General features: G+C 40.0%; 3 protein-coding genes across 6 annotated transcripts; all 3 read left to right on the top strand.

Annotated features, from left to right (window-relative positions):
• Window positions 1-604: 604 nt before the first annotated feature.
• Window positions 605-4,234, top strand: LOC104425121. Of its 2 annotated transcripts, XM_010037710.3 has the most exons (7): window positions 605-1,106; window positions 2,017-2,097; window positions 2,425-2,499; window positions 2,866-2,910; window positions 3,025-3,114; window positions 3,272-3,373; window positions 3,608-4,234. In XM_010037710.3, the coding sequence occupies exons 1-7, from the start codon at window positions 885-887 to the stop codon at window positions 3,785-3,787; spliced, it is 795 nt and encodes a 264-aa protein (XP_010036012.2). In that variant the 5' UTR covers window positions 605-884; the 3' UTR covers window positions 3,788-4,234. The 2 variants fall into 2 exon arrangements, with proteins under 2 accessions (XP_010036012.2, XP_039160102.1); XM_039304168.1 differs by lacking the exon at window positions 2,425-2,499 and having other exon boundaries at window positions 609-1,106.
• Window positions 4,235-4,849: 615 nt separating this feature from the next.
• LOC104425119 (probable phosphopantothenoylcysteine decarboxylase) lies at window positions 4,850-7,136 on the top strand. Of its 2 annotated transcripts, none has more exons than XM_010037708.3 (3): window positions 4,850-5,041; window positions 5,932-6,285; window positions 6,579-7,136. In XM_010037708.3, exons 2-3 carry the CDS (start codon window positions 5,941-5,943, stop codon window positions 6,867-6,869), a joined length of 636 nt encoding a protein of 211 aa, XP_010036010.2. In that variant the 5' UTR covers window positions 4,850-5,041; window positions 5,932-5,940; the 3' UTR covers window positions 6,870-7,136. The 2 variants fall into 2 exon arrangements, with proteins under 2 accessions (XP_010036010.2, XP_010036009.2); XM_010037707.3 differs by having other exon boundaries at window positions 4,851-5,041; window positions 5,935-6,285.
• A 6,580-nt stretch (window positions 7,137-13,716) lies between these two features.
• Window positions 13,717-21,438, top strand: LOC104425118 (phospholipid-transporting ATPase 1). 2 transcript variants are annotated; one of them, XM_010037706.3, is made up of 9 exons: window positions 13,717-14,331; window positions 14,996-16,784; window positions 17,491-17,782; window positions 17,991-18,783; window positions 18,937-19,060; window positions 19,269-19,488; window positions 19,990-20,448; window positions 20,528-20,822; window positions 21,007-21,438. In XM_010037706.3, the coding sequence occupies exons 2-8, from the start codon at window positions 15,053-15,055 to the stop codon at window positions 20,727-20,729; spliced, it is 3,822 nt and encodes a 1,273-aa protein (XP_010036008.2). In that variant the 5' UTR covers window positions 13,717-14,331; window positions 14,996-15,052; the 3' UTR covers window positions 20,730-20,822; window positions 21,007-21,438. The 2 variants fall into 2 exon arrangements, with proteins under 2 accessions (XP_010036008.2, XP_010036007.2); XM_010037705.3 differs by having other exon boundaries at window positions 17,479-17,782.

Raw genomic sequence — 21,438 nt, 5'->3', positions numbered from 1 at the left:
TGTCACCACGGCGTGCTGGAAAACGGATCCGGACAAACCGGTTCCAGGTCGAATTCGGTGAACTAATAATATAAAAGAGAAATGCATCTCCGGTGCAGCTTCTTTATACCACACAATCAATGTTTGCAAAGGATGTCTTTTTACTGTCAGGCCATCTTATCATGTACAATAGCAAGCGTAATATTATCATAAACATTAATTACGCTCGTACAATATAATAATATCTCTTCACGGAAATGACTTTTCTTGTCGTTCTCTTTAATTTATCCTTCTCATCAGAAAAATTTTCCCGGAAACTAATGAGAAAATTACTCGTCGGTCATTCTTCAAAATGAAGGAATCGTTCATCACCTAGAAAATATTACTTCGATTCTTTTCTCCGTGAAGCGCCGACGCAGTGACACGTGGATATTATCTTCTCGGCTTCTCTCTCTCTCTCTCTCCCATTGCAGCGGCACAGGACGACCAATGACGATGATGTCCCGCCACAGTCGTTGAGGTTCGAGCGCTCGGCGTTCCACCATGTGCGACTGCGTCCCGTCGCCTCCTCCTCCTCCGCCGTCGCTCCTCCCCGGGAACCGCAAGCTAGCCTCGACCGCCTCCTTCCCGACGCCGAGGGCCCGGCGGTTCGCGACCCGCCGTCCTCTTACCTTCAGAAACCCGCCGCACGCCGGGCATCCGGCGGCCAAGTCGGCCGGCGGCGCCCCCGGGAGGGCGCGGACTTCGGTTCCCGGGACCGCGAGTTTTACGGCCGGCTAGGGCTCAAGGACGACGGGGAGGAGCGGTTCGAGCTGGAGACGGACCGAGGCGGCGGCGCGGGATCGAGGGAGGGAAGTGGGAGCGGCGGGAGTGATGCGGCGGAAGGCGGAAACTTGGGCGCCGACATGCCGGCGCGGTCCGGGGTGGAAGAGGAGGAGGTGCTCCTAAGCGGCGACGGCGGCGATGCCGGCGTCGCGTTGAGGGAAGAGGAATCAGAGAGTAAATTGAGGGTGAGGAGTGGGCGACAGGTGATGAGGCGATCGAGCATGGTGGCGAAGCAAGTGATCAGCGTCGAATCTGCTCTTGGCTTGGGGTTCGTCTCTCAGCTCTGGGTGGATACCGCCTCGGTAAGTGACGGAATTCTTCATCTTGGTTCGTGTAGCAAAACCTCGCGTGCCTGCAGAAGATTGTCCATTGAAAAATTTAGGTGGGTTGTGTTGTAGCAGGTGACTTTGAACGTTAATGAAAGCTTAAAAGTGTTGTCTTTATATACCAACTCCCGGAGTTTACTAGTATTCATCTTGGTTCTTGTAGTTTTCTGCTCTGTTGTGGGAAGCAAAATCTCTCTGCCTGCAGAAGATTATCCATTGAAAAATCTAGGAGGGTTGTGCTTTAGCAGGTGACTATGAATGTTAAGGAAGGCTTAAAAGTGTTATCTTTATATACCAACTCCTGGAGTTTACTAGTATTCATCTTGGTTCTTGTAGTTTTTCTGTTATCTGTTGTGGGAAGCAAAATCTCTCGTGCCTGCTGGAGATTATTCATTGAAAGATCTAGGTGGGTTGTGCCTTAGCAGGTGACTATGAATTGTAAAGAAGGCTTAAAAGTGTTGTCTTTATTTACCAACTACTGGAGTTTACTGGTATTCAATTCGAGTCCATCAGAGCGAACCACTTCAACAAAAAGCTAATAAGACAGATAATAGTAAATGTCATGTTGGTCTGTGCATTTATTTATTTTTTGCATTTGGTATCTTATTTGTAGTTATCTAAATTTATTCGATAGTTGGAGGAAGATAGAGATGTACCTAAGTGAACGCATTTGCTTTCGCACTTGATTGTACTACTTAATCAGCCTTCAAGTCAAGTTTGCCTTGCAATCACTTAATAATGGAGTATCCATTGGAAAACCAGTGATTAAGGGAAGAATCAGGTTCATTTGCAGTCTTGATTATTCTCATATGCTATAAGGACACATTGCATCGCTTATGGGAATTGGAGATTGTCATCTTTAATATGAGATTTTTCTTTGGACTAGTGGAACGTCGTGATTGTGGAAGTGAGGCCGAATTTGCTTTCTGGTGATTCAGAGAGATTTCTTCTTGAAGATGTCTGCCAGGTGCTTTTTTGTTTTGCACTTTTTCTTTACTGAGTAACCTTGCATTTCCCTTTTGTCTGCAAATCATTAAGGTGGATGCATGCATTTACTCTGTGGAATAGTGAGACGTTCGTTGTTGTGACATATATCATTAAAAAATTTAAGGTTCCACCAATTTGCTTAGCAGTTATCCAGAGTCGTTGCTTGGTAGTTATATGGAGTAAATTTGACTATGGACATATTTGATATATTTGTCAGTGAGTCTGAGGCGTTTGATATATTATGGCCCTCAATTTCTTGCTTGAGTAGTTTTTTTGATGGTTAATATTGCCCAAAGTTTTGTGGCAGGTAGGTGATGTTGTGCTTGTTGAGAATGAGAGGGTAATGGAGAATGAGTTGAAAATGGTGGGGCTGGAGACATTGGTATGTTTCTGTACGCTAGAGTTTCTTTTTCTCTTGATTTTCAAATTATTTATCTGCATAAGTAGTGCTTGACTTGTTATGGCACTTGTCTAAGGAAGGTCTGAATGAGGTTTGACGACGTGTTCGGTTAAATTCTCCTTGTAAAATTGACATGTTCCGGAGAAAGGTGCACAAAACATAGTCGATCAACTCATCATATGCACATATAAAATGGATGGTGGAGTTTTGGTTGGCTATTGACAAGCGTGCAATACTAAGGGAACATGAATTCTGTACCTGAAAACTGTTATTTTTCTGCATCAGTTGCTTGCTTGTTTCAGGAGCTTATGCATAAGTTTGCTATTAAGAGCTTTCTATTTCTGTTAGGTAGGGTATGAAGTTGTAACTCCTGGCAGAAGAAGTATTGGCAAGGTATAATGATAATTTACACTAGTTATATCTTTTTTATAGCTATGTTTGCAGGAGCTACAGCATGTCATCACAAGTGTTATCTTTCTTAAGTAACTTCCTTTTGTTATTTGCTAGGTCAGAGGTTACACATTTAATGTTAATTCAGGGGCTCTCGAGTCCCTCGAGCTTGATTCATTCGGTATCTCAATCATTCCATCAAGTTTGGTATGTGAAGCATTCCTTTTGATCTTGCAAACTGAGTGTTCTACGTGTGCCCAGGCCCCTGTGCGTGCATGCGTGCGTGTGGGGTCTTGATGGGTATTTTTACGGAATATGTGTCAACTTCAAAATTCATGTTTGTATATGCTTGCTGTTGTTTCAGGTGAGTACTTATGCTTTGTTTGTTGAGGATGTGCTAGAAGTTGCATCGGATAAAGTGTTAGTGCATGAAGCTGCAGCGGCACGCTTACAGAGGCTAACAAAGGTACGTCAGAGTGACAAAAACCAATCTTCATCTCCTCTAGAGCATTTAGCGTATCAACAGCTGTTTCATTGCTACATGCCCAGTGATGGTCTCTAGAGCATCTCTGACATCAACCATCAGTATTTCCTAGTCGATATATAATCACACCTTTTAACTTGCTTTTTGGTCCATTTCCCCTTTGTTTCAATCTTATGCACATTCCCCCTACTCAGCAACTTTCATCTCATGTGCCAGGGTTGGTGGGGTGCCCAGAAGGTTGGGAAATCCTTCAACGAAGTGGAAGAATATTATGATCTTGAAGAAGACGGATTAGCTAATGATCGCCGCACAAGAAGAGAATTCCGGCGCAGGAGATCCCGCCCTAAATCGAGGGAAAATCAGGACGACTTGGACCTTCCAATGGACTTTTTATGATCCCTGAGCATACGCACTATCCCGGCATTTAGCGTACAACCATTACTCCGTGGAGGACCTTACAGTCGAAGTCCATAAAAGGGCTCTTTGGTGATGCTCGTTACCCGTCGATCAGCTCGAAAGAGCCCACAGGAGCCTTTTCTGTCAAGTACTATAGTGATTGCGACGGAGCATTCGACAGAATTCGAGGAACGACAGCTGCAATTCGATGCAGGTTTGGATGAGCAAAAGGAGGCCAGAAGAGTAGGCGATTGAAGATTGACTTGGTAGCTTTTTCCAATCTTTGCTCCAATGCATTAAGGATTCTTAATGATTTGAGCCATGTATAAAGCCTTGTATTGCGCCAAAACCATGAGGTCTGATGGACCCTGCACTATGGCATTCCTTGGAGCACTGTGAATAATTCCATATTATTGATAATCGTAGTCGCAACGGCCGCATTGCGCATCTTGTGAAGCAACTCAAGGCGGCGTATGTTTCAAGAAAAATTTCATGATTAAAGAAAATAATTTTTCGAGAAAATGTCCATTTTCAAGTTAGAAATTTATTTTTTTTGAACTTTGGGTATGCATATTTCTTTGACCATAATCATTTTTAGTCAACGAAACAATTGAAATTTCAGAAAACTAGTTCGTGGAGAATATTTTTACTTGAATAAAAGCAAAAAAGAGCAATTATTTGATTGGATGCGTTGCCTAGAAAAATAATAAAGGTAACTAGTTATTGAGCTTAAGGAGTATCTAAGGTTGTCCGCAGAACTCTTCCAATATTCTAAACTATCTAATTTTTATAGCTTTTGAATTTTGGAGGTTTACTTGAAGTGACTTTTACTTTTTCCGCTATGAGTTTTTTTTTTTTTTCTAATCTCGCGACTTTAATCTATAATATTATTGGATGAGAAGACGGCTCTTAATTTGTCTCTCCAAATAAACTCAAGTAAGACATAGACTTTCATTTCTTAACATTTTATTATAATTTACCGACCAAAAAAGGAAAACATTTTATTATTATTATTTCTTTGTCGAAGTATAAGGTGCTCGAATAAATTTATTTAATGCATCTCTCTCTCTCTCTCTACCATTCAAATTCTCCGGCCACCGAACCGCGAGACCGGACCTCGAGCGACCGATCGCCAAGCAGACCGGTTCTTCAACCTCTCGGCGGTTCGCACGAGCCCCCTCGCCGGCCGTCGGCCATCGCGAGCCGACCGCGCGTTGTCTTCTCCTCGCCGTCGGCGGCGGCTCTCTGTCTTGGGTAAGCAGCCTTTGCCCTTTTTCAGCGGTGATCGGGTAGCTATACATCTCAAATTCCACGCATCTCCCACTCTCAAAAGCCCTAGCGCGCCCTTGAGCTCGAGCCCACCTCTCGGTCCCCGAGTTCCAGGCGGTCGGGCGGCGGTGCGGCTGATGCTTTCTTCGCTGTGGCCGATTCCCGGTCTCGCGCGTGTGCTTCGTCTGGCGCGTGTTCGACGACTTTTTGGAAGTACCCTTTCTGATTCTTTCTGCAACGTCCAAATACGGTTCTTGGGAGTTGACTGGGGAGCGGGAAAGGAATTGACTTGATCATTTTCGGGGGAGCTGAGTTTAAGCGGGCTGTTGAAGAGGGATTGCGGAAGTTTTGCTTCGCGCGGGCGTTGCGATTGGGGAAGGATTACTGTTAGTTAGCTAGCGTGTGTGTGGGATTTGAATGAGAAAAAGATGGTAAACGTGGCCCGCCGTGATGGGTGGCGTCAATTTACACGCCATGTTCGCTTTGCTGCACCGTAAAGCGGGGAGCGGGAGTGGTGTTTGCTGGCAGTGAAGTTTCAGGATTGTTTGTTTGAGAATGTGAAAGGGTTGATAGGTGCTGCTCTTACTTTTACTGGATGAGACCTTTGCCGGTTGAGTGAGATGGGTTTGCATCTGCTTGACTGCTTGTGGAATGAGGAACTCAGAGACCCGGTGCTGCTTTGAGGTGTCAATAGTTCTCTGCAAGCCTTTTCTGAGAGTTAGTTTTCTTGTATTGTGCTAAGAAAAGGCACTGTTTTCCTTATGTGTCACAGTTGGACTTTGCTTGCTTAAACATGTTGATTATTTTTACTGATTTGGGGGGCAACCTTTTACAGATTGTTTCTGATGATGTTCCTGCTTTTCCTTTTCAATCGGTAGGTATAAATGGCATCGGCAGAAACTGCAGGTACTGAAAGAGGGCCATTACCAACCAATGGTGCTCCAAGGAAGCCGCGGATATTGCTGGCCGCTAGTGGAAGCGTGGCTGCAATCAAGTTTGCGAACCTGTGTCATTGTTTCTCTGAGTGGGCCGAAGTGAAAGCAGTTGCCACTAAGGCTTCTTTACATTTCATTGATAGAGCATCACTGCCCAGGGATGTAGTCCTTTACACTGATGAGGATGAATGGTCAAGTTGGAGTAAAATAGGGGACAGCGTCCTTCACATTGAGCTGCGCCGATGGGCTGATATCATGATCATTGCTCCACTATCAGCGAATACGCTGGGCAAGGTAAAGCATACGAGCAATCAGGATATTCTTCTTGTTGTTTGTACTGGATACATGGGTCATTGAGTCCTTCGCATTGAGTCATTTCTTGGTTATTGTCTGAAGTTATATACTTCATTGTACCTTTATGTCATCTGGAGACAGCAGAAATCTCTTTCCTATAAAAAGATTTTGATGTGTGCTCATCACAGACTTGCATAGAAGTCATTTAGTTTCTCTTTGTTCATTTAATTGTCTTTCCTTTGGTTATGGAGAAAGAGTTTGATTTGTTAGTTCTTTGTGCCGTCTCATTGTAGATTGCAGGAGGCTTGTGTGACAATCTCCTAACATGCATCGTTCGAGCATGGGACTACACCAAGCCCATCTTTGTCGCACCAGCTATGAACACTTTCATGTGGAACAACCCCTTCACAGAGCGGCACCTTATGACAGTTGATGAGCTTGGAATTTCTCTGATTCCTCCTGTATCAAAGAGGCTGGCTTGTGGTGACTACGGAAATGGGGCAATGGCCGAACCTTCGCACATCTACTCGACCGTGAGACTTTTCTATGAGTCTCGAGTTCAAGCAGGCAGCAGTAACTTTTAGAAAGCATGTGTATGTTTTAAGAAGTGACGGGGACACTCACCTAATCCGGCAGGCATTATCACTCTTTCTTTTTGACATATGTTCAACTAGCAGGATAACGCTGATTCAAGACTGAGGTTTATCTGATAACTGGGCCAAATTTTCGGTTTGGTTGTCTAATTTTACTAATCACCTATGTAACTCAAGCATCTGTTGTATAAACTCTGAGTTGGTTTGGCATCATTGGCTGCTGCTGTTGGTAATCCGACTGAAGTTCAACTTCCCAAACTTTTGCTGATCTCTCCATCCATATATGCACTATGCACACATTAGGTTTAGCTCCATACTTGTCAGCTTTCCTTGCTGTTTTGCGATCTCCATCTTCAACTCAAATAAGAAAAGAGTATTCATTGTCATGACTGCCCCATAGATTAACATGTCTTTGAGAACAACTCTCTTTGAGAACATCTGAACATCCGACAAATTAGCGCCCGCTATATCTGTTGTGGAAATTTCTTTTAGGTTCACCAGCTTGTAAGGGCGCGCATGATAAAATTTATGTTTCTCGATTTCTCTATTTTTCTGTTCCTAGAACAAATTTGGAACATAAATCTGTTTGCACGCACCGATTTCTCTATTTTGAAACAGATTTCTATTCCAAAATAGAGAAATTGAAAAAATCGTAAACCAAATTTTTTTCTCGGTTTTGAAATAGAAATATATTTTTTTTTTTTTTTTTTGATAAGGTAAAAATAGATTTTTTTTTCTTTTCTCCATTTGGGCATCCTTTAAGGAGTAATTTTTTTATGATTATATTTATAGTTACAAATTATGACCAATGTAGGCAAATACTATATCGTGGATTCTGGTTACGCAGTAACTCCGAGATTTTTAACTAAGGTGAACGGTATCATTTAAATGATTATAGGTGTAAAGCGATACGGCCAACAAGAATTATTCAACTATAAGCATTCTTCTCTAAAGAATGTTATTGAAAAATCATTTGCGGCATTCAATAATCGTTTTTTCATATTGAGGCACATGTCCTCATTTGCAATTTGAAAATAAACACATATTGTAATTGCATGTTGTGCTATCCATAATTACATCCGTGATCAGGACAAGATGGATAAGAATTTCTCCCTATATGGAGATCCCCAGTATTTGTCTGAACCTACGCAAGATGAGCTTGCAAACAATACATTGACCGAGAAGGAAAACCAAATAAATACATTTAGGAAAATCATTGTCAATAAAATGGCAAGAGATAATAATATGCTGAAAATTCCATGAAATTGTATTTTCACCTTTTGTAATGTATTAGTATTATTTCGACTATTATTTTGTATTTGAGAATTTCCTATATTGTTTTAGTATTATTTGGACTATTATTTTATATTTGATGATTTCCTATTTTGTTTTAGTATTATTTGGACTATTATTTTGTATTTGAGGATTTCTTATGTGGTTATCTAATCAATTTCTATTCCTATAAATATAAATTTTATTCTCGTTATCAAACGGATTTCTATTCCGAAATATAAATTTTGAGTCGTTATCAAACGAGTTTCTTTATTTATAAATTTGTCCGGGGAATAGAAATTGAGAAATCAATTTCTGTCCATAAATCAATTTCTATAACAGAAATTTTGTCATGTGCGCTCTAAGTTGCCTATGTTCTAATTTACTTGCTGTTCTGATAAGCTCCTTGGTTTCTTTTGTCCACTTCAGCATTCCTCAACTTCATGTTAATGTACCAAAGGTCTGATCACTTTCTCAAAAAACATGTCTGTAAATGTATGGCGGAAAATGTTGCACTGGGTTGATCATCCTAAACAGGACAGGTCATCCAATCTTTCTTATGTTGTCTGCCCCTGCAACCATGTGAAGGGCTTGGCATCCTACGAACGTGATCAATCTCACTTTGTAAAGTTATGCAACTATGCATTAGTTATTTTCTTCACTCGTAATTTTTCGTGATCATAATGTGAGTTTGGTCACCTTTCCGTTGGTAACTTTCCTTTTAGGTTAGTAAAGTTTTTAAAGCAAATCCGATTTGTTCATGATTTTTCCTTTTTATCAAATGCAAGCTTGATCACCTTTGCATTGGTAATTTCCCTTTTGATGTCAGCAGGTCACGAGCGAAAATCGATTTGCTTTTTATTTTTTTTCCTTTTTAGCCAACAATCCACATTGATGGGGAGACTGGTCTTGTAAGAAGCACTTAAGTACGACAACAGTATTTATTAAATATAGGTATCGTGGTGAGGGATATATATGTGCTGGAAGTCCTTTTCAATTATCTTATTTTAATTTGAGCGGCCTCGAATTTTCAAATATTAGAGTTTTACTGGTGAGACTAGTATTATTACTATTATACACAATTATTTTGTCCATTATTTTTCTAAGACTAAAAGTTGTGCTCTGAACGATCTCTTAATAAACATTTGGAAAAGCGGATAAAATAAATATGCAATTTGTTTGTATTTTTATAGTTTGTCTGCTGTTGTTTGTATTTTTATGGTTTGTCTGCTGTTGTTTGAATTTTTGCAACGATCTACCATTGACACATGTTTCATAAATGTATTAGCTAGATGAGTGAATGATAATAAACATTGAACGCTATATTTTTTATAAAAGAAAGATATTGAATAAAAATTTCTACTTGTTGTGATATAAAAAGTTCTAGATACTACTTATATAATCAATAACTTGCATATTGGATGAAACTAGCTAAGAATTGGAAAAAAAAAAAAAGAATCTAGTAAGTTTGGAAATATATAGATGACTTTAAAGATATTGACGTTGGATCAATCTAGACGACTTTTTGTTTTGGTCAAAAACCTAGACAATTTTGAAACCAATGCAATTGCTATGGAAATGCTTTGCCAATTTCACATCAAGAGTTAATAATAAATTACCCGGTGGATGAAAATTACTTCAAGTGCAAAATATATATTATGTTCTTATACGAAGTCTATTAAAGGAAATCAAGTACATAGAATTTGTGCCGGATTCTCATATGAGATGTTATAACATGCCCGGTGTTTGTGATGTCAATCATTTCTTATCAAGTATATTTTAAAAAAAGAATTTACTTTTAGGCAATTGCATTGAAATAAGAAAAAACTCCGACAATTAGGAGAAAGCTAATCTCCCTCGTGTGGTACTTTGCCAATTTCACATCTAGAGTTAATAATAAATCACACGGTAGATGAAAATTACATCTAGCACAAAATATATATTATGTACTTATATAGAGTCTATTAAAGGGAATTAAGTACATAGATTTTGTGCCCGATTTTCTTATGGTATGTTATAACGCATAGTATTTGTCATGTCAATCATTTCTTGCCGAGTATATTTAAAAAAAAGGATTTACTTTTTGGCAATTGCATTGAAATAAGAAAAAACTCCAATAAATTAGCTTGGAAGGAAGCTAATACGTGCAATTTCACATAAAGAGTTAATAATAAATCACATGGTGGATGAAAATTACATCAAGCACAAATTATATATTATGTACTTATACAAAGTCTATTAAAGGGAATCAAGTACGTAGATTTTGTGCCCGATTCTCATATGGTACGTTTTAACGCTTAATGTTTGTCATGTGAATTGTTTTTTGTCAAGTATATTTAAAAAAAAATGTATGTACTTTTAGGCGATTGCATTGAAATAAGAGAAAACTCCAATGGATTATTAGCTTGGAAGGAAGCTAATGTCCCTAGCGTGCGGTCAACCGGCTCTCCATTTACCCATTTTGATATACAGAGATGAGCGGACGTGTACAGTCTTCATTGCACCTTTTTCAGAAGGTGCATTATTCAATCAGCCGGCACTATTGGTTTTTTTTTTTTTTTTGGAACCGAGCCGACACTATTTTCGACCAAAAAAAAACTGAGCTGACACTATTGGTTTAATTGCACATATTTTATCAATTGAATTTATCAAACTACTTTTTGCTAAAATTCGCTAATATCAATGTCAATTATCCTACATCATAAGATTTCGTTGACGTGAATAATTTTTAATAATTTATAAATATTTTATTCTTTTGCTTTTTTTTTTTTTCGCCTTTATTCATCTCTTCGTCAATGGCTGGTTAGCCTTGCCTTTGCCACAAGTGAGACCCGATTGGGCGAAAACTTCCCTCGCTAGATTTAGCCTAGGCAAGGCCGACCTTCCTAGGGCTCACCCTTGCTCGAGCAGGCTGATGGCTGGTGATCACCTATGGCTAGTGGCTCACCAATGACAAAATTAACACATAAGACGATCGATATCTATATCAATAAATTTCAATTAAAATAGGCTGGATAGATCTAATTAGTAAAATGCAAAAAGATTTAAGACTTAATTAATAAAATTGAAATATTCACGATTGAATTCATAAAAGTGCAATAGTCTTTGAGATTTCTTGAACAATTTTTCTCTTAACCGAGACGCCTCCTCCAAGATTGGTTTTTTTGTAAGTTGAAAATGGAAAGATTCACCTTTGCATTGAATTTTGGGTCATTCCGAATTCAATGAGATGAGATACGCTTTGATCTCGTGAGTTTTGGAAGCTTAATCATGAGATGAAGAGAACCAGAAAAAGTGGCAGAGGATTCCGCAAATGTCAAGTTTCTTAATAGCGATGGTGACATCCCAAGGCCCCGACCGGTCCCTTTCCCTTTCCTCGCCTTAAGCGACGTCGCCATCATTATTCTCTTTATCTAAATAATTAAAACTCTAAAAATAAAAATAAAATAAATAAAACATCTATTTCATTCAGATATGGTTAGATGGGACGTCGGGCATTTCCAGATTAATCTTACCTTTCCTGTATTTTTGGATCGCAATCTTTCAATTTGCAAACCCAGTTAGTGACGTTGCCACGCCACCGATTATCGCCCGTTGCTACACTTTAATTTATTTGATCTGACCTCTTAACCTTTAATTTAATTTTAAATAGTTTAAGGACTCTGTTGAATATTTATCAATAATTTATAAATTGCATTTAATAAACTATAGACTTATGGATAATATTGTCATCCAGCCAAAGTTCATGAATTATATTTTGTAGACTAAAAGTTTATAAGCCATATATGATTATTTGTGCTATTATTCCTTTTAAATATCAACTCGTGAAATTTCATAAATCTGCGTTTTATGTGATTTAAATGATAATCATATGTTGTTTAAATAATGAATAAAATGAGGGTTTAAAATGGCAATAAAATAGTCACAATCAAATCATGAATCTCTTACAGACTCTCAATTCAGAATCAAGCCTTCATTTGCGTAATCAAGCCTTCATTTGCGTATCAAGAAAAGATGGGCTACATAAATTCCTTTTGCATCATTTTGCTCAATTTAGTATCGATAAAAACTTATATAACAACTACCATCGCCTTTCGACCAAAAAAAAAAAAAAAAAAAACTACCATCGCCTTGGTGGCCGCGATGATTTGAGCTCTCTTCTCCTCACGATTGAGAGGAGTTCAAATTGCTTGGGGTCAGGATGATGGGTTCTCCGGCTTACCTGTCCCCTAAGTTTACTCGCCGGTGGTGGGTCTTCTAGCTTACGTATCCCTCGGTTTACTCGCCGGCTGCCGACTGTACGAGTTCCTAGGTCATCAAGAAAAAAAAAACAACTTATATAGCAACTTATCATTTTCAATTTATATGGAAATATAAATTAAATGCAATCGTGACATTTGACTAAAATTGAAGCTACAATAGTCAAAGCTCTAGCTAAGATGATATGCCTATTCAAACGAACTTTGCAAAATAAATCGAGGAAGTAAATAAAGTGCATGCATATTCGCATCACGATTCGCGTGAAAGATGACGAACTTAATGAACTTTGACCTGAATAAAAATTAACATTTCTGCAAATTATTTTTATAAGTTTACCATCGTTATGTAAATCTCTCTAGATAAGGTACGTGAGACTGATGCAAAGATAATTTAATTTATTCTTGTATAGTATAACCGATAGCATCGAATTATATGCAAATTGAGATTTTATACATTTGATTTCTTACTAACTTTGGTTTTCAACGGATTAGTACGGATAGATTTTGACCCAGAATTAGGTGATGTAAGTAGATCGTGACCGTCATGACCATTTTTTTTTTTTTTTTTTTTAAGTATGGTACTTGTCGGGTTGTCTCCATATAGCCAAAATATAAAGGCAGGAGGACGAAATAAATAACTCCTGAAAAATAGTAAATGAATTTTTAGTACCCTCATCACCATTTTTTAAATTAGATATTAACTTTTAATTAATGGACGCACCAACAATCTACTAGAAATCCAAAATTAACCCATTTAGTCATGAAATACCCACACTTATCGAGATAAATTTGTTTTGTCGGCACTTTCTATATTTAAATTCAACGCAATCACATAACATGTTTAATGTTCAAGAATCGGATTGTGCGGAATAAAAATTCGACCACCCAACTGCATAATGGACAATACTAAATGATTCCTTTCAAAGACGGCGAGCAAATTTTGTACATCGATTATTCAACTCGAATGGGAACATAGTAAGTGAAATTGGAGGTTTCAATCGCTAGCCCACGCCTAATGGAGAGCTTTACTCAACATTTTTACAAATCAAGCGACATGTGGAATCAATAGCTATCCACATGTAATTGGCATGGAGGATGAAATTCCATCTCTGAACTGCTATAACATCGTTCTAATTATTATTATTATTATTATTATTATCGTCGTCGTCGTTGTTATTATTATTATGGTCTCTTTTTTTTTTTTTGGGGGGTTGGGTGTATTATGGTGTCTTGAAATTATATAATTATGCACAACGTTATTTTGGGGTGATGTCGTTGAATATAAAAGGGAGGGAATAATTCGGAGTTGTGCGGGCAAAGAAGAGCCAAAATCGATGGTACACCGCTCGTCCTCCTCTCTGTCTTCCTCCGTCGGTCACGCCTTTGGTACCCCATCCGCACAGACGCCAGGCCACCACCACCACCACGACCACCTCTCTCTCTCTCCTCTCTCTCTCTTCTTTCTCTCTCTTCTGCGTCTGCGTCTGCGTCTTTGCCTGGAGCCCTAAGCCCTAGCTCCACCCTCCATTCCCCCGTCGCATCGTCGAGCGCGCGCAGATTGGATTGGATTGGAAGGCCGATCTGGTGTTCCCTAATGATTCAGGTGCAGTAATCGCTCCCCCCCTGCTGCTCTGCCTCTGCCCCCGTCGGAAAGGAAAGGAAGGAGAGATCTGTGCGCGGAAGTACCTCCAGATCTGCGCGATCTGCGATCTGCTCCTCTGGTGTCTCCCTGCTGCTGCCTGCGGCCTTTCTGACGTTTCCGCCATGATTTCGCATTCAGCGCATTGATTGAATCGGGGGTTTGTGATTCGCCGAACGAGGCACGAGGCTCTCCGTCGTCAGCTGCTGGTGGCCCCACCCCCGCGCGTCCGTCCGTTTCGCGGTTCCCCCGAGGCGATAGAGCTTTCCTCGATCCCGCTGAGGTTCGTGTTTCGTAATTGCTTTTCCCTTGCCGAATCATCATTAGCTCCCGGATTTTCTGAACCCTTTAGCTTGGTTGGATCGCGGGCTTTAGTTTTTTTTTTTTCTTGTCGCCTTATCTTTTTTTTTTTGGAGCGCGTTGGGAATTTTTTTTTTTGGCCGTCGGTTTTGGATTGCGCTTTGCTGCCTTCGTATCCGTGTGAATTTTGTCGACATTCGATTGAATTGGGTGGCTTTTCTTTTTGGGATTTTTTTTGGTAATGGATTCTGCATTTGCAGGCCTCTGCCTGTAAATGATGAAACTCGGGAAGAGGCTCCTTTTGTCCGCGACCGAGCTCGTGATTTATCTCGTTTAAAACGGAAAAGTTGAGGACTTTATCTGGTAGAAGCGTGCGGGAGCCTTCTTCCGGGTGTGCAATTTGGGCGATCATTGCCTTTGTCCTCAGCATCTGCTTGTCATCGGTTTTTGGCATTGCCCTTTTTCTTTCTTCTTTGTAGTTTGAATGGTGCGGGCGTGATGAATTATCAGATGTTGGGATGATCCTGATTGATTTGAGGAGAATGAGAGCGAGTTTAAATGATCGATCTTCAAGTTTGTAAGCTGTGAAACCCGGATGTGTCGGTATGACTTTGGTGCTTGACCCTTCTTTTTTCCTGAATTTTTAGGAATCCAGCCGTCCATGTGTCCGGTTCTCCAATGTGGTCGTTGGAGGATTGTTATTTATGACTTCTGGCCTGCCGTTGCTGTCATCTTCAGATCCGCCACCGTTGAAGCTTAATAAGAGCGCGGGCTCTTTTGGATGTCTCTGCCGGGATGCTTCGTTCACGTCGTCTACTCTCGATGACAAACAGAGCAATTTGACAAGCGAAGAAGGAGACTCATCTCCTTCGGACATCTTTCCCGATAAACCACTTGCACAAGCCTATCGACCTACACTGAAGAAGCAGTTCTATTCAGCGGACCTGCGCTATCATCAGCGGTTTCCATTGGAATGCCCCACGCCGGGGAGGAAACGGCAGGTAGCTTGGGGTTCAATGGACCTGCCCAGATCTAACAACAGCAGCTTCTCCCCTTTTGAAATTTCCAGGGCCTCCTCGGTGGGTCAGAACAAGAAGTCCGAAAGAGTACGGCACAAAAGTTCGCAGTTTGAAGAGAACCTGTTTCAGGAAGAGAATCCCAGATTGATATATATCGATGATCCAAGGAAGACAAATGAAAACTATGAGTTCTCTGACAATGAAATCCGAACTAGCAGATATACCATTATCACTTTTTTGCCTAAGAATCTCTTCATTCAATTCCATCGCGTTGCTTACCTATATTTCCTTGCCATTGCTGCTCTCAATCAACTCCCTCCACTTGCAGTCTTCGGGAGAACGGTGTCTCTTTTCCCCCTTCTCTTTGTGCTTTCTGTCACGGCTGTTAAGGATGGCTATGAGGACTGGCGAAGGCACAGGTCAGACCGGAAAGAGAATAATCGGGAAGCACTAGTGCGTCAAGGAGGTCAGTTTCATTTGAAGAGATGGAAAAATATACAAGCTGGCGAGGTGGTGAAAATTTGTTCGGATGAAACACTTCCATGTGACATGGTTTTGCTGCGAACAAGTGACCCTAGTGGGCTTGCGTACATTCAGACAATGAATTTGGATGGCGAGTCCAACCTGAAGACGAGATATGCAAGGCAGGAAACTGCTTCAGATGAGTTTGAAGGTTGCGCGATCTCTGGAGTGATCACTTGCGAGCAACCAAACAGAAACATCTATGAATTCACAGCTAACATGGACTTTAATGGGCATAAATTTTCTCTCAGCCAGTCTAACATTGTTTTGCGAGGTTGCCAGTTGAAGAACACGGAGTGGGTGATTGGTGTTGTCGTGTACACTGGACAGGAAACAAAGGCGATGCTGAACAGTGCAGCATCCCCTTCCAAGAGGAGTAAACTAGAAAGTTATATGAACAGGGAAACCATGTGGCTGTCGATTTTTCTTTTCATCATGTGTGTGGTTGTGGCACTTGGAATGGGGTTATGGCTAGTACGTCACAAGTATCAGCTTGATACTTTGCCGTTCTACAGAAAGAGATATTTCACAGTGGGAAAAAAAGAGGGGAAGACATACAAGTATTATGGAATTCCCATGGAGACTTTCTTCTCATTCCTCAGTTCTATCATAGTTTTTCAGATAATGATTCCAATATCTCTTTATATTACGATGGAATTGGTTCGAATAGGACAGTCCTATTTCATGATTGGAGACAATCATATGTATGACAGTAGTTCTGGATCAAGGTTCCAGTGTAGATCATTGAACATAAATGAAGATTTGGGCCAGATACGCTATATCTTCTCTGACAAAACTGGCACCTTAACTGAAAACAAGATGGAATTCCGCAAAGCAAGTGTCTGTGGTAAGAGCTATGGGAGTTCTTTGCCATGGCTGGAGACCAGCATTACAGGTATAGATTCTGCTTCTTCTACTCTGCAGATGATGATTGCGGTTGTTTATGTATTTATGCTTCTATTTTATCCTCTATGTCAAGTTATCAAATCTGCTGCTTCTAGGTTCATGTATACATTTGGAACCAAAAGTATAGGATAAACGCTTTCATACATCTAGGAGGAAAAACTCCTACCTGTTGACTATGTGATGCAAATTCACTGCAGGACAAGGGTTGAAATTTCTACTATGGGCTTGATTATAACTTGAGGACAAAGAGTCATAATTTTGTACTCACTAATAAAGATAATATCTGTCGTGGCACTATTTGATGTTGTCTTAATGGATTGTTATGTTGGAGCTCTAAGTATCTGCAATTCCTTTTCTTTATATTGCTCCAAACACTTCAGTAAGAGACCAGATGATTAGTCTCAACCTTCCTTTTTCAGCTCAAAGAATCAAAGACATCTATATGTGCATTTGTTTTAAAGTTTCAATGGTGTTTCTTTCTGGTATATTTGCAGGTACTTTAATCTTTTGATCCATTGCGATCTGTTAGTATTTTAATTGCACAACATAGTGTTTACTTTTGTCTGAACATGTGCTTTGTATTTCACCATATTCTTGTTACGATGTTTTTTTCACATATATTTATCTAAGATTATGTTATGGTCTTCTCCAATATATTATCAATTTGGCATGACTTTCTGTAGAGAGAAGTACAGGGACACAAAGGTGGAAGCTCAAGTCGGAAATTGCTGTTGATCCTGAACTTATGAAGTTATTGCACAAAGAAGTAATTGAAGGAGAAAGGCTTTGTGCACATGAGTTTTTCCTTACACTAGCTGCATGCAACACCGTGATCCCAATTCTACAAGATGACACAGTATCGATTGATTATCAGGGTGAATCTCCAGATGAGCAGGCATTAGTTGCTGCTGCATCTGCTTATGGATACACTCTTTTTGAGCGGACATCTGGGCATATTGTTGTTGATGTGAATGGTGAGACACTAAGGTAGAGAACCCCGCTCTCTCTCTCTCTCTCTCTCTCGGGTACACAGACACATGCTCACTGAGTGCTTAACCGTTCAGTAGGCTCTTTATGTGATTAGTAGTATAATGGAAATTTTTGGGTTTTGTTTGCTAGTATTTTTTTGCCATGAATTGAGATCTAGCATACAATTGTTCTTACTTTAGCAGTTTCTTGTACACCTGTCAAATAGGTTGGATGTTTTGGGACTGCATGAGTTCGATAGCGTGCGCAAAAGGATGTCTGTTGTTATAAGGTTTCCCAATAATGCCGTGAAAGTTCTTGTGAAAGGAGCTGACACCTCTATGTTCAGTGTTATTTCGAAAGATACTGAAAGAGGTGATCATATATGGGAAGAAACTCAAAAACATCTGGTTGAGTATTCATCAGAAGGTCTACGTACACTTGTCGTTGCAGCAAGAGATCTCACCGTTGCAGAACTTGAGCTGTGGCAAATAAGGTATGAAGATGCCAGCACTTCCTTGACAGATAGAGCTGCAAAACTTCGTCAAACGGCTGCTCTCATTGAGTGTAATCTAAATCTTCTTGGTGCAACTGCAATTGAAGACAAGTTACAAGATGGAGTTCCTGAAACCATTGAGTCTCTCCGGCAAGCGGGAATCAAGGTCTGGGTTTTGACTGGAGATAAGCAGGAAACAGCGATTTCTATTGGGCTCTCTTGCAAGCTACTAACGACGGACATGCAACAAATCATCATTAATGGCAACTCAGAGATTGAGTGCAGAAATCTTTTAGTTGGTGCCAAAAACAAGTTTGGAGTGGAATCATTGAATAGAAGAAATGAAGATTTTGGAAGGGGAAATAATTCTGAAAATGGCTATCATGAAGTCTCTCTTCGTACAAAGTCTTCCCAGATGCCCCAGTGGACTGTTTTTAAAGAAGAAGCCAAACCGAATGTGCCACTGGCACTCATTATTGACGGCAACAGTTTAGTTTACATTTTGGAGAAAGATTTGGAGTCAGAGGCATGTATTTGCTTTTTATTTAGTATATGCTGCAATTCAATTTCTATGAAGGATCACTGTTAGTCCTACAGATTTTTTTCTTACTTTTGAGTGTTTCGGATTTATTTGAGAATCACTTGCAGAAGTATCACTAATATTTTGTTTTTTCTACAGCTTTTTGAGCTGGCAACTTCTTGTAGTGTTGTCCTGTGCTGTCGTGTTGCACCCTTGCAAAAAGCTGGGATAGTTGACTTGATTAAGAGCAGGACCGACGATATGACGCTGGCTATAGGTGATGGTAAGCTATCTTCTCCAAACTTCAGCTGGTAGCATGTGCATGCTGTTTGTGTCGATTGCTGTACTTCCTTAGTTCTCGATTCTCAGTGGTGTTAGGCCATTTGAGAAGCTAGTTGATGATTACAGTCAGACATGTGAAGTACAAAAGTTGGCATTAGCAACCTCCTATATCTATGCTTGGTTTTGTCTAACTAATTGAGTTTTGATAGGGGCAAATGATGTATCCATGATCCAAATGGCTGATGTTGGTGTTGGAATATGCGGTCAGGAAGGGCGTCAAGCGGTCATGGCATCAGATTTTGCTATGGGGCAATTTCGGTTTCTAAAAAGATTACTTCTAGTGCATGGTCACTGGAATTACCAGCGAATTGGTTATCTCGTTCTGTACAACTTCTACCGAAATGCTGTTTTTGTCTTGATGCTTTTCTGGTACGCCTTTTTGTTTCATTTTGGGTGTCCAACTGTATTTACTTGATGATGGCTTTGACATATGTTTCAACTAGGACCTAAATAAATGCACGTGTTATGGGGGACCTAAAGTGGCACACTCGGTGTTCTGCCTCCCATTTCCCCTATTTTAACCATGAAACTTGAATATTTTGTAGACAGAATTCCTGGCAAATGCTTGTCTTTTTCTTTTCGAAATTTGTTTTTTTGCTGAAAAACATCTCTTCAGAGTGTTATACAATGATTTTTTTGTAGATAGTTGCTTTTTCATATTTTTGGCTACATGCAATGCTTGGTTGTAAAACTGGAGAAAAGGTGGAAGTTTCATTTTATGCTAGCCATTTGTTTTACCATATGAGCTGTAAATCTGGCCAGGGGTCTTTTGAAAGCTTTTCTGCTGTTAAATTTTGAAAACTTAGTCAGCTCCCATGTATGGCTGTGGTCCTAGCTTCCTCTTTTGTTCATTTCTTGCTGTGTTTGCAGGTATATTTTGTATACAGCCTTTTCAACTACTTCTGCCTTAACAGACTGGAGCAGTGTGTTCTATTCTGTTATATACACTTCAGTTCCAACGGTCATAGTTGGCATTTGGGACAAGGACTTGAGCGATAAGACACTTTTGCGGTATCCGAAACTTTACGGTGCTGGCCATAGACATGAGGCTTACAATTTGCGTCTTTTCTGGATCACAATGATTGATACACTATGGCAGAGTCTTGTTTTGTTTTACATACCACTGTTCATATACAGTGAGAGCTCAATTGACATATGGAGCATGGGCAGCTTATGGACCATATCAGTTGTTGTTCTCGTCAACATTCACTTAGCAATGGACGTTCAGAGATGGGTATCGATCACACATATTGCTGTATGGGGATCGATCGTAATTACATATGCCTGTATGGTGGTCTTAGATTCCATTCCAGTCTTTCCGAATTACTGGTCAGTCTCATGTATTTGTGATTTAATATGGTTTATTTATTAATATCTTTTAGCTGATTTTCTTAATGCTTATTTTCAGGACCATCTTTCGTCTGGCAAAATCACCTTCATATTGGCTCACCATTTTGCTAATAATTGTAGTAGCATTACTCCCTCGTTTTCTTTTCAAAGTGGTGCGGCAAGCTTTTTGGCCTTCTGATATCCAAGTGGCTAGAGAGGCTGAGATCCTAAAGAAATTCCCTGATCGTATGGTTTCTAAAGAAAATCAAACTTCCACGTGACATGCACTACTTTTGGAGACAAAGCCAATTCAAGAGCTTCCCTTGTGCTGGTCTGTTGTACAGCTCTCTTGAAACACATTGAATAAGGCTACAGTAAGTATGCGTGACATTTCAAGCACTCATGTTTTTCTTCTTTTTCTTTGGTTGAGATGCTTAAGGATTTTTTAGAGATTGCCTGAGACTTCAAAATGAAGTTGTGTTCATCTGTCTTTATGTTGAAAAGTTCAATCATTTGCCATGCTTTGTTAACAGTTCTTTTGCCATTTGCACTTCTCAGCTTCATTGAATCGGTTCATGGTATACAGAAAATGAAGACCTGCTTTTATAGCATAGAAGTGTGAAGTGCAGCACTGTTCTTGGCCAAATAGGGAAGATATTCGACATTCGCTGGGAGAGCTGTTTGGCAGCGTGGAAAATGATTCAGGTCGGGGCTCTGGGGGGGGTTTGGAGGGAGGTTGACAGAGTGGTTCAGGGATACCGATCAATGTAACTTAAGATGTTGGTTGGGCCCTTTCGGTAGGAGGGAAATTTTAGGCCGAGTGTATCATGATGGTACTTGTTTAGGGCATTGAATACAAAAGGAAGGAATACGAGAAAAGAGAGTACATAATAGTTTGTAAAGTAACCTGTCCAGTAACCAAAAAAGGAAAAAGGGTTGAATCTTTGAGACTCCGAGAAATGTGGAAAGCGTTCAGAGATGTTCTATTTA

Source organism: Eucalyptus grandis, chromosome 11 (assembly GCF_016545825.1).
Source record: "Eucalyptus grandis isolate ANBG69807.140 chromosome 11, ASM1654582v1, whole genome shotgun sequence".
Lineage (NCBI taxonomy): Eukaryota > Viridiplantae > Streptophyta > Magnoliopsida > Myrtales > Myrtaceae > Eucalyptus > Eucalyptus grandis.
The sequence above is the reverse complement of the archived record's forward strand: the minus strand, read 5'-3'. Positions and strand labels throughout refer to the sequence as shown.